Source organism: Chironomus tepperi, unplaced genomic scaffold (assembly GCF_022539635.2).
Source record: "Chironomus tepperi strain 1889 unplaced genomic scaffold, CSIRO-AGI_Ctep_v1 contig_275, whole genome shotgun sequence".
NCBI lineage: Eukaryota > Metazoa > Arthropoda > Insecta > Diptera > Chironomidae > Chironomus > Chironomus tepperi.
Window position 1 is genome coordinate 202,608 of NW_027226397.1, and position 13,819 is coordinate 216,426.

At 33.1% G+C, this 13,819-nt stretch overlaps 1 protein-coding gene across 2 annotated transcripts in view; it reads left to right on the plus strand.

The window, feature by feature from the left end:
- Positions 1-13,819, plus strand: part of Nlg2 (Neuroligin 2) — a 121,037-nt gene that overhangs the window by 81,314 nt on the left and 25,904 nt on the right. For both annotated transcript variants that reach the window (XM_070642258.1, XM_070642259.1), the window contains exons 8-11: positions 2,666-2,861; positions 9,964-10,068; positions 10,159-10,354; positions 11,952-12,140. In XM_070642258.1, coding sequence (XP_070498359.1) covers positions 2,666-2,861; positions 9,964-10,068; positions 10,159-10,354; positions 11,952-12,140 — 686 coding nt within the window. The remainder of the gene's footprint in view (positions 1-2,665; positions 2,862-9,963; positions 10,069-10,158; positions 10,355-11,951; positions 12,141-13,819) is intronic.

Sequence of the window (13,819 nt, forward strand, 5' to 3'; positions counted from 1 at the left end):
GGTATTTCTGGAACAATTAAGTTTCTTTAATTTTGATTTGGAGTAAGTTTCTAGGAATTAGGTCTAACACCCCTAAACTTGGAGAGTTAGAGGTGAATTTGAGGATGTGTCAGAAATAATTGATTTTTAAAGGTTTCTTCAATTACTTTCAGGTATGGACGCATCCAGGGAAGGATTTAGGGAGTGCGGTTTGGGTAAATCACTTCTTTTTTAGAGAGCAATCTTCAATTTGAGCTTTTCAATGCAAAAATCCCAAAAGCTTTCATAATTTACGTTGCATACATAAATTTTTCATCAACTTTCCTCAACCCTGAGTCCCTCAAGACAAGAGGAGTATTTCTATAGATTCTAGGCTATGCTCATACTTTGGGGGGGTCTAAACATCCCTAATCACAACATTTCTCCCATACAGCCTTGTAATTCCAATCAAAATTCACAAAAATTCCTTCTAGAAATTCTAAAAACTAAGCATAATCTTGGCACATCCCTTAACAACACACAAGAACAAAAAATCTCAATCTCTTCTTTATTTTTGTGAACACTTAACTTATTTCACATTTATTTCCTGCAGACTTCAGCATACATCATAATGTTTTTCTGTAAAATATTCATTGTATGCAAATACTAACGGCAAATTTCCTCTGGTGCCTTGTTATGGAAGATTGACGCATAAACTTTAGGCATCGCACTACGTCATGTACTACTTCTATATACTCTGCCTATATGCTTTTTTTTTATTTATTTGGGGAGAGTACATATTTAATGCTGAATATGAGGAAGAAATGATGTTGTTGTTGTTGTGAGACTTGCTGGATATGCTTTGGGTTGATGATATGAGATTGAGATTTTGTTTGATGTTGAATTAATTTTGGAATGAATTTGAATGGAGATTTTTTTAGGTTATTTTAAAATATTTCAACCTTAGTGACATGAAGACTTGCTACATAACCTTAAAATTTCTTCAAATTCTTCCTGAATAAAAAACTAATTTTTTACATAAAAAAAGAGTCAACAAGACTACAAAAAGCTTAAACAGTTTACCTCAAAAAAGCAAATATTTACGGAAAGGTTTCCAAAAAAAAGCAAACATTTGGCAATTACAACCCATTCATCCAACTGGAAATATGTATATATTCACATGACTCTCACAATTTTTGTTTATGAAATTAGCTGTAAATTAAATTACATGAGACTTTGTGTAAATATTGACGATGAGTGGCTGGAAAGAGTGTTAGACATTAATAAATTTATTAGGATTTTTTATGGATATAATTTTTTAATTTTGTTAATTTTTTTTTATTTTTTTATTTTTTTACAATTTTTAAAATTTTATAAATTTTTAATTTTTTAAACTTTGAATTCTTAATCTTATTAAACATAATTTTTTAATTTTATTATTTTTTGATTCTATTAATTTTGTTCAAAATTTGTTCAATAATATTAAATTCTTAAATTTTTTCAATTTTATTAAAAAAAACTTTAATTTTTTAGAACAATTAAATTTATTATTAAAATTGTAGACTTTAATTTTAAAATCGTAAAATTTTATTTCTGAAATTAAGATTTTGAATCTAATTTTTATATTTCATTTTAATGAAGTTTTTAAATTTTGTTTAAAAGAATTTTTAAATTTTATTTAAAAGAGTTTTCAAATTTTATTTTAAAAATTTTAAAATTTTATTTTAAAAATTTTTCAAATTTTATTGTAAATTCTTTAAAAATACTAAATAATATAATTTAAATTTTATTCAAAACTCTACCAAATTTCACTTGAAAAAATTTCAAATTTTAATTTTATTAAATATTTTAAATTTTATTCTTATAATTTCTTTTTGTATATTTTTTTAAAATATTTTAAATTTGAAATTGAATATTTTTAAAATTTATTTTATATTTGTCAATTTTCAACTCAAACTGTTCAAATATTTAAAGTTTTTTTTTTCAATTACCATTTTTAATTCTTTTTTTTGAAAAATTTTGATTTTTTTTAAATTGAGAAATTTAAAATTTTCTTTTTTAAAATTTTGAATTTTCTTTTTTAAAATTGAGAAATTTTAGAATTTTCTTTTTAAAAATTAATTTTAAATTTCATTTAATTCCTAAAATTTCAATTGAACTTTCAAAATTTTAATTCAATTTATTAGAATTTTATGTTTTTTAAATTTCAAAGGTAAAAATTAACTTTCAAATGAAAACTGAAAGAAATTTAAATATTAAAAGCTTACAATACTTGACATATTTGTGTCCAACATTCCATATTCCATTTCAATCCTCAAATTTTTGTTATCCATTAATAAATTCCTTTGGGATGCATTTCATCCCAACAAAATCTCTTTGATTTGCCAGTTGACTGCCATTCCATCTTGTCTCAGCAACAACAAAAAAGCATCATAAAAAGCATTGAACCCTCTCACATTCGCAAGAAACAACCCAATTCATGCATATCATTTTTTATGCTTTTCGAAAACTAAAGATAAAAAAAAAATTTAATCAATTTTTTATGGCTCCTGCCGACTAAATCCAATTTTCTCCACTCTTGTCACATAACGAAAATCTGCTGTGACTTTTTAGCTTTATTCCATACATGCGAAAAATAATTTTTAATTCATTCCTTTTTTTATTCCCTTTTCTGTTTTTCCTTCCTTTTTTTTTGTACAATTGCCAGATTTGATACATCGTACAATCTTGATAAGTGGTTCAGCATTATCACCATGGGCAATACAGCGAGATCCATTGGCGATAAAGAAAAAGGTCGCAACTGATACGGGTTGTCATGGAGATTTATTAGACGATGATATAGCACCGTGCTTAAGGAAGAAGTCCATATCAGATTTGTTAGCTATCAAATTAGATCCACCAAGGTATGCAAGCTTATTTTTAATTTAAATAATTTTAAGGTATTGTAATGAGGACGTTTGGACTGTTTGATGATGAAATCACAACATTTTTGATTTATGCTATATGAATTTCCACAGTCCTGCGTGACTCTGAGTTGGTCAGCTCCATGTCAGCACTATGTCTGAGTCACGCTCACTAAGTCAGCATCATGCCGGAGTCACGTCAGCTTGATACCGAATTTTGGAATGATTAGCCGATTTGTGCTATTCGGATCACCACATATTATGACCAATTCAGGTTACTTTATCGTCTATTTCATACTTACTTACTTTGCTGGCCATACAGATCAATTGGGATCCATGGCCTTCTTCAGCTGGTGCCCTAAGTTGGCTCTAACTCTATTTTCTTTCTGTCAATTACCAATACCAAGTGCAACACTGTCCCTATCGAGACAGCTTCCTATCAAGAGTTCTTTGGTCATCCATGAGCATCTATTTTTTATGAAAATCACTCATGTTAATATTCCCGAACACCACAATGTAGTTGCCAGAGTACTGATACATCGCCGAGTTGAAGGCACGATGTATGAAGGCTCTGACGGTTACATGACGGCATAGTGTTGCTAATCAGTTCTGTAATCATTCTAAAATTCAAGAAACAAAGAAGAATTCAAGAAACTTAGACATAATCATTACTTACTTCGCAGACCGTAGAGATCAGCTGTGATTCATGACTTCTCTCAGTTGACGTCTAAATCTAGTTCTATCGCTGGTTCCTCTTTGCCAATTACCAATATCAAGTGCTATATTACCTCTATCAACAACTTCCTTCCATGAAACAATCATCATATCTAGTTAAAACTATCAAGCACTTCCATATCAATCCCCCTATAATCATCCAATCAAAAATCACTTCTAAATAGTGTCCAAAAACCCCTCAAATCATCTAACCGTGATCACAAAGAACGGAAGTTAATTTTAACTCCTGTGACATAATTTGAGAGGCCGATTAACTTTTTTTTATTCCTTTCTCTCATCTGTATTGTTGTTGCTGTCGTGTCTGTCATTAGGATTTATGTCTTTATATCCCTCCTGTGACTCTCAGCATATCCCCAATTGTTTACTATATGAAATCATTAATTAAGTTAATTAATTGCTATATAACTTAACATACAAAAATTACATAACACACAAAATTGTGTCAAATAAGAGAAAGGAGAATATAGGTTGGGGGGATGTTGAGGAGTTATGGAACGGTCTTAGGGAATCGGAAGGGGGAGGGGGTTCTGATGTTGAGATTTTACTACGAATTAAGGAATATTGCGGAAAGAAGCAGGATGAGGGGGGGGGGGGGGGGGTATGGTGGATCTCAAAAAAGTCAATTTTTCACGTTACGTAATATGTGAACGGCCCTCCCATCAGCAACAACAACAAAAAAGCGATGAAACCGGCATTATATTAAATGTCAGATAAAAGGAAAATTTATTCGATTAAAACGGACTCACGGGATGAATGGTAATAAAAAAGACTGTGACATGTAATTACAATTTTTTACGTACTCTACGTGATTCATCAAATAATCCACAAGTATGTGTATCGTTAACCCAAGCAAAATTTTTTTATATTTACCACCTAACCATAATGTGCATACGTTGAATGTTATTGAAATTTTAATGCTTACGAACAAAATATATAATAATTAATTTTATATGACAAATAATATTTGTGTGGTTAAAATTGGAAGCAGTCTGAGTCGACACAAATAAAAAAGTTTGGGCTCATCATAATGATTTAATCGTGTACAGGTATTGGCGGTTAAATTCGATTTTATTGGTAGGGAGGGAGGGCTTTTTTGAGGATGTTTAATATGCGGAATAATTTGATTTTTCGGTGGGTTTTCGTGAGAAAGATTTTGTTGAACGATAAAGTTTCTTAATTAAATTAGGAACGAATTCAATGACTTGTGTGATCGTGGTATATAAAGTATTTTAATTTGCTTATGTTGAACTTTTTCACATACTTACTTACTTACTTCCTTGACTGGGGTAAACAAGGACTTTTTGCTGCGCGTAGGGAATGTTCGGGATATTAAGGACTCTAATGTCCTTTTCAATACATCCAATCTAGAACTTTTCAAATACAAGGATCTTCTGAGAAATTCCTCAAATTCAAACTAAAGTGACCAATAAAACTCGAATCAGCTAAAGTCGACTCGAATCCGTTCAAAACTGAACATTTAGAGTGTCTGACCCTTGGCGCCACCCTAGCATATACAGTGTGCTGTTCGGATTTATCTAACCTGCAATAACAACCCAATTTGGTCAACAAATTTTTAAAAATGTCTTTCAAATGACCCACTAAATGAGGGTAAACAATTTTCAAAGTAGAAAATAATAATCTCTTTACTGAAATCGGCTCATAAAGATTTAATAAAGGCAGTCACAGAAAACAGAAAAAATAGAATTAGATCCTTAAAATTTGGTGATTACAGTTTAACAGTGGCTAAATGACTGTTGAAGATTATGCGGATGATATGATCTCTTTTTTCTTCGTTTTTAAAGAGGCGGATGATGGTTTAAAGATGATGTTTGTTTACTCGAGTGACACAAATGAAGTAAGCTTGAGCTTTTAGCTGGTGAGCTTTTAAAGGTTTGCCTAGAGCTATTTTGTTAACATCAAATGGAAGATGCCTCATTATACCGGAGCTACTGTAGAAGTTACTCGCTCAGGCTTTTAAGTAAATAATAGTATACAGTCAAAAATTTGGAGTTAAATTACATAAAGCATCATTAAATTTTGTGCTTCCTAACATGAAACGCCGCAGACCCAAACTACGTATTTTCGTCTTAGTTCCATAAAATTACATCAGATTCAGGTTTCTTTTTAACCTTGTGCCATTCAGGGTAGTCATAGGAAGCATCATAATTCCCTGAAGGCATGCAGTGCAAAAAGACTGTTTATTCAGCTCCAGACAATCTCCTGTATTCTCCAGACAAGCCCCAGGATTCGCTATTTATGATCTACATGATTCCGATTGAAATTCAATCTAATTATTTGAATTTTGATCTAATTTCTAATCAAATTGTGATTTTTTATTAGCAAATCCATTGACCAATCATTTCAATCATCATTCTGCCACAAACCCACCTTCCTGCATTGCACACCTTGCCAAAAATAACATTCTTTCAAAGCCAAACTCAAAAGAAGCTTTTCAAACTAAAAACAAAATAAATTATTCTATTAATCCATGAACAAACCTACACAATTACCACCAAAATATCATTAAAAATTAAATTAATTACTTTCGAAAAAAAGAAACTAAATGTCAATTAAAGGTCATAATTAATTTGCCACCAACATGAAAGGAAGGTCTGTAAAAAAAAACTTTTAAGCTAATTTTATTCTTTATTGTGGATTTCAAAAAGTTTCTGTTGAAGACATCGATGTCAAATTAAGCAAATTAGGATGAAAAGTTTAACGTCGTCTGCCAGTATGAATATATTAATGTCTAGAAAAATAAGTAGAGGTTGTCTGGATAGGATGAATTGCTGATAATAGTCATTTTGTGTGTTTTGAATTAAATTGTTGAGAATTTAACGAAACTTGGCATTTTGGATTCGGGTATATATGAGGTATATTACGATTGGGGAACGTTCGGTTCGGTTGCACTAAAACTAGGGTTTTGAGACTTCCCCTAACAGGCATAGAGCATGCTTTCATGGTACAGAAATGCCACTACGGTATCTAAAGGCAGTCTCTTTGCCTGTTAGGGCTCATTCACCTAAGAAAGCACATTGAGTGGACAAAACCGGTCCCAGGCCAGCGTTTCTCTGTCCTAAGGTGAAATTCGAGTGAATCCGGCTTCAGACCAGAGTCAAGTCGGTCTCGAACGGATATTTGGACAATTTTACACCATATCCTTTCAAACCTCCCAAACGATCACTCAACAATCAATTAATTTTCGAAAAAAAATCCCTAAAAATGTCATTTTATATCCATCAAAATTTAATTAAAGTTCACAAAATGATTGAATTCTTCTTTCACCATAAAAGAAATGTTCAAAAATTCAAGAAGATGAACGACAAAATGAGCCCACATCATCCGGCCTACGTATCTTTAAGTTCAAATCTCACCTTCGTCTTATTCAAAATTCATTCAGTCACTTTGTGATTCTCATTCTTTATAAACGTCCGTTTAATATTTAAATAACAGTTTAAAATTTGTATTTAATCATTTTGTCTATTTGAGATTAAATATTTAATTTGAAATGATTAAGCGAAATTTGATTAAATTTAAATTTTTTAAATTAATTGAAATTTGAAAATAATCTTATTAAATTAGGATTTTTCTGTAAAAACTCATTATTATTTTGTTGGTACGTTTTTGCATTTGGTTGGATTAGCAATTTGGTACTTTGTCCTTGAGTGCTTTAAGGGATTTTGCAAAGTAATTCTTGAAAAGAGTTTTTGTGCTTTTAAATTCAAGGTTAGAATTTTTGTCAAAATAATGTAAATTTCCATCTTTGAAAGGCTTACAATTTAAATTTTGTAGACTCAAGTTTATTCAAAAAGTAAGAAGCCATTCATTTATTGCGTTACAGATTAATAAATTAACAACTGCCTACCCCACGCCTCTTCTACCGTCACTCCTTTCCAACCTCCCTAACGCAAGGGCCAGGGACGTAGTCATGAAGAGTCCAGCAAATTGAATAGTTTGCAAAAAGCCTAGTCAATTGAATAAAATTGTCCAAAAAATGGGGATGACTTCTTTGGGTATTACCCCGATAGTTCCTCCTTCCTCCGTTAATACTTACTTACTTCCTTGGCGAAGGCGCACGGGGGCCCATTGTCGCATTTAGAATTCGTCGAAAGCTTGATCTGTATTTAGTTCCTCAGTGAATACGCCCCTTTTTATGCATGCCACATTTCTTCTGTGTGGCCAACGAACGTTAGGATTTTTGGGATATTTTACAAAAAATCTAGGAAATTTGAGAATTTTGTCTAAAAAATTGAGGTGGGTATGACTCCCATCCTCCCTTATTCCTCTATGAATACGCCTTTGCCCCTGTCATTCCTCCTATATACAGGAACGCACTTTATATGCATGAAAGACAAAAGTTAAAATTTTTGGGATTTTTTTTGCGAAAAATCCTAGAAAATTTGGGAATGGAAATGACCTCCAAACCCCTCTTCCCTTCTATTTCTATGAATACGTCCCTGTCTTACCTTAATCAGTAAATGACCCCTCAGCATTTAAATTCTAAATCCTTAAAGCTTATTCGCTCTAAATTCCTCTCCAATAACACTCACTTTACAACCTTTCAACCTTTACTTATTCCAATTCAGTCATGAATGCTTTTTTAAATTCAAATTATTCAGTCTCACATTTCATTGTCCAAAAAAAGAAGGTCAAGCTCTCTCAAAGGAAGCCTTAAACATTTCAACGACTTCTTTTCATTGTTTCTTCATTAAATTCATTTACATTAATGTGAATAATAAGAGAACATCAAACAACAAAATCAAATTTTATTTTTCATTACTTTGGAATAAAGGAACAAGATGAAGGACAGGAAAAATACGTCAAAGACATAAGAAAAAGACAGATTTTTTTTTTATTCCTTAAACTAATATAATAAAGTCTATTTAATCAAATTATGACCCTCGCTCTTGCTATTATTATTGTTGTCATTCAGTTCACTGGATACGAAAGAGAGAAGCAAAAAAAAATTTCACAAAGGATGAATGTGAGAAGCTTAATATTCCTTTCATTAAAAATTCCAATGCAGTGTTAGTAAATCCTTCATGTTAAATGAACTTACTGGGTTTTAAAATTGATGTTGATGCTATGGGTTATATGCAGTGTAAAACAGTTAGTGAGATTATCATTGATATTGGGATTTGGGAATTGGATTTAGAAGCGCATTTAGAGATCAAATGTAGTTTGAATACTTAAGTTCAGGATTGTAAGTTTGAAATGGAACTAATTTAGTCTCTGGAGCGTCGCAAATGAAGATAGCTCTGTAATGGAGCTTATAAGACTCTACTAAAGCTCTTTTATTAGCCAAATGGAAGTCGTCTCTTTTTGGCAGCCATATGGCATCTTCTTTTGTGTCAAACGGACTCCCCGAATCACAAAAATCGGTTAATTGATCCCAAATTGGACACCAGGCCGTTGTGACTCTGACATTGTGCTGGATTAACACCGAATCAACACTCGACTTCGTATAAAATTCGAATCAACTCTAAACTTTGGTTAAAAGTAGGCACTTACTTACTTACTAGAACCATGCTCCGATGTGCAGCCTAGGTTACTACAAAAGGCATTCCATCTGGCTCTTTTACTGGCCTTGTCATAATGTTTGTTCAGATTTTCCGTTTTTTTGCATCTAACTGGCATTCTGTCTGTACTGTGTCAAGTTGCTGTCATGCACAAGTAGGCTGATCAATCCAAAATCGGACATCAGGCTGGTGTCACTTGCGTATGGTACCGCATTAACATAGAATAATCGGTTGACTCCATTTAGGATTCAAAACGGCTTTAAGCTGTCGTTAGGAGAATACACTGGAGTGGATTAGGTCCATTTAGGTCACAGTTTGATATTGAGATCTATAGGAACCTTAAAGCTGACTAAAAAATGGAAATTATGAAACGCTGAATGAATGAAAGCTTAATAAAACCTCTCCCTTAATCATAACGATTTGTAACAAAATCATATGATCCAAAATTTGTACTCCATACCGAAATTGTCAACTTTCTTCCCTGTTAAGTTTTATGTAATTGGCTAATGTTCCTTAATGAGTCATTGGAATCATTCCTTGTTTCTCATCTAATTACTCCTAATTGCCCAAAATTCAAACACTTAAAACTTTATCCAGAAAATTCACTCAACGACAATAAAACAGCAACAGCTTACACATTTCCTAACTACACCCGCTAACTAGTAAAAAAATGCCAGACACGATACAATAAAAGTTCCGTGCTATATTCATTTTAATTTTATATTTTTCGGGTGAAAGGATCAGAATACATACAAACGACAAACGGCCTCATGCTGCTTTTTAGGACTATTTTCGTTCATTCATATCACAATTTTTATCTCATTCTTTTTTTTCTCTCTTTTCAACAGATTTCTGCCGGGTTTTGCCCCATTCGTTGATGGAACAGTTATTGTTAATCCTGCCATTACGCCCATCACACAAATTACAATTCCGATGGGCGCAGCAATTGCTGGGTAAGATTTTTTAAATTTTTTATTGTCAATTTTGACAATTTTTGTCTCTTTTTTCTATAAAAATGAATATACTAATCACATTCCCAACAGTCCTGCCGGTATCGAATTAGCTGACTTTCCATCACGTCAACTACTGTTTGCTGTGACATCCATAGAATCATATCTCGACTTCAGTGCACAAGACTTAGAATTCGGTTTTAACGAAACACGAAGAGATCGTATATTACGAACGTATGTTAGGAATGCTTATCATTTTCATTTGAATGAAATTTTTTCGGCCTTAAAAGTGAGTAATAGAAAAAAAATATATATATAGACCTTCTGGACATTCATTCTGTTCTTATTTTTACTTTTTATTTTTTTGGTCTGTTGGGAGGGTTTTTTGGATGTTGTGTGACAATTTGAATTGGGGTATGGTGTATGGTAGTATTGGAGGGTATTGGGAATGAAGTATGGGGAGTTCAACATCCAACAATTGTCCAGTAATTGTGCAACAGTGAGTTCGAGACCAAGAGCTGACTTCTATGATACTGATTTGTAGGGTTTCTTGATTTGGACTCGATTTGAACGAATTGAACGAGATCGAGAACAAGATCAAAGGATTTTCTGGAAGTCAAGGCCTTGAGGTCAAAGATCGAAGTCGACTTGAATATCCTATGCCAAGATCCGATCTCGATCTCGACTGAAACTTCAAATAAATCTTTTGAAGTCAAAGCCTTAAGGCCAAATCTTGGGTTTTGTAAATTGACTCGTAGATTCGACTGCGTACAGAATTCAAATCGACTTCAAGCTCTGGTCTGAGTCTACTCGAGACTTGGTCGACAAGACTCTAGTCTCGGTCAAGTCTTGAAAATCACCTTCACTGGTGTAGTGTCTCAGTTCGATATAGCCCACACTACTGCTGTTCATATAAGTACTTGGACAGTAAAGTTTGGTAAATGTACACCAGTGCCATTCCAAAGAAACCAGTCCAAAATGCTGCAAATTGACAAATTTTATCATCCCCTAACATCCGAATGCCCCCATCAGTGCCGTTTATGTCACATACATCTGCATGTATCACATTCATTCCTTTTATTCTGATATATATTCACAAAAAAAAGTAGTCCCAAATAGAAGTGCGATAAAGGCATTTTTTTTTGTGGGAAGTTTAATCATGATGATGATGATGATGATATATGTACCAAAGAATCTCCATCTTTACAAATGCCTTTTATCACACACGGGAACATACATGTTTGAAATTTTTTTGACAACACACAAAAAAGATATGAGACAAATTTTCTCGTAAATTCTTTGCATTTTAACAAAATTAAATTGAAATTTTTGTACTTCTTTTTATTTATTTTTTCCTTTTTTTTGATGGTCCTTCTTTGTATTTTTGATGTGGGGGTGGATTGTTGTGAACTTCTTTTTTTTTGTGAGGTGCTAGATTTGAATTTTTCTAGAAAATTACAGCATTCATTCAATGGTGAGAATGTTGTGGGAAATAAGGGTAATTTGGATGAATTCATTTTTTAAGGGGGTGTGGGGGTCTCTTTTGGAGTTTCGTTGATGTTTGGCTTGGATTTCGCGATTTTCTGGTATTGCATATTATTGGTGGGAATGCAGAATGCGACGACAAATGCAGAATCAGGTGGGGCGAGTGGTGTATCAGTTTTGGAACATTTTTAACAAAAAACCCCAAAAAAATCAACGAATTTTGCTCCAAAAACCACATTCCAAGCCTATGTACCATAACATCCGCATGTCATCATCCACAAAAATCTAGAAGTTCACATTCATTTTTTCCCAATTCCTCAAAATTGCAATCTCACACACAACCAATATACAACATTAAAATATTTATCTAATTTTATCCTATTTTCCTATTATTCCATTAGAATGAATACACATACTGGGAACAGCCGCCCAGAAATCAATTGGGATCGAGAGATGCTGCCTTAGAGTTATTGAGTGATGGACACACAGTTGCGCCACTTGTTAGATTGGGTTATTTACACAGTCTACGAGGTGGAAAGTCGTATTTTATGCAATTTAAGCATCGAACGAGTGAACGAGATTTTCCACAGGTGAGATGAGATTTGATTTTTTTGATGATATTTGTATAGTTTGGGATGTGATTGAGAGGAGAGTATCCGAAAAGCACAGGATGAGGGTTTTCAATCTCGGGATTCCGGTACTGGGCATGATTTTCCAATATTGAAATTCCGGGATTGAAATTTTGGAAATTTTGGAGGATGATTTGAGTCCGACATCATGCCAGATTTACACATACTGAGTACTCAGGCTATGGATCGACTAACCGAGCTGTGCTATTGGGGGTTGTTTAAGAGATGCTAAAAATCTTAAGGTTGACATTGTTTAGAGCTATTTAATTAAGGATTTCCGGTTGTAGCTTCATAAACCACTGTAGCTTAATGCCACAACCCAGCATACATGACCCATGCTACACCATACCTCCCCCAACTCCTTCAAAAAACAATAAACTTTAATGTGTTAAAACATAATGGTCAAATGATGTTAAAGATATTCCCTTTATATTCCCATTGTATGACACGGTTTGTTGGATATACATGAACAGATAGAAACTTCAAATCTATTCTTTCCATCTCCGGTTCCAAGAAAAGGAACGAAAATATGAAAAGAAAAAGGAAAAAAAAAATAAATAAATCCATATTAAGGAGTGAAAGAAAGTGTAACAGAAATGAATGAAACCAGCAACTAGGCATGTAGCATCATAAGCATGAATTCAATGAGAGATAGAGGATAGAAAGCGTAGATTCAAAAGGAAAATAAAATAAATGAGAAGGAAAAGAAGTTTTTTTTCTTCTTCTTTTTTTTTCATTCCGTACGGGTTGTTTTTTGGATGGATGTTAAACTGAATAGATGCGAAATTTCTCTTTTACTCTTTGTTAAAATAATATTGCTTCATAAAAGAATTGTTACCTCAATTCTATTGAGGTATTCTTACTATATTTCTTCGTTTTCCATTGGGCTCGCATAATGTAATAATGGTGTTGTGTGCCAATTGATTTATTTTGGAGGTGTGCATGTTGAAAATGGTGGGATATTTGCTACTCAACTTTAAATTGAGCTTAGTCTGTGATAAACCAGCTGTTCAGCATTAAGTCGAGCTAACGCTGTGCTTGACAAGCTATTTAAGTTCAAGTCGAGCTCAAACTAGTCTTTGTAAGATGCTTAGTCTCAAATCGAGTTCAAGCTGTGCTTGATCAGCTTCTCAGCTTCAAGTCGAGCTTAAACTGATCTTATTGAGTTGCTAAGCTTCAAATCAAGCTCAGGCTGTGCTTGATCAGCTTCAATTCGAGATCAAACTGTACTTTATGATTTTTAGCTCAAAAAGTGCTCAGGCTGTACTTGATTAGCAGTTTTTAGCTTCAAGTCGAGCTCAAACTGTACTTTATGATCTAAGTTTCAAATAGCTCAGATTGTCAAGTTTTCGAGCTCAAATTGTTCTTTATGAGTTGCTAAGCTTCAAATATAGCTCAGGTTGAGTTTGATCAGCTTCTCAGCTCCAAATCCAGCTCAGGCTGTACTTGATCGGCTTCTCAGCTTCAAGTCGAGCTCAAATTGTTCTTTATGAGTTTTTAAGCCTCAAATCGAGCTCATGCTGTACTTGACCAGTTGTTCATCATTTATTCAAGCTCAGGCTATGCTTGACAAACTGTACAACTTCAAAAAACCAACACCTACTGGCACACCATTGTCTGCAATATATTAAGAAATACAT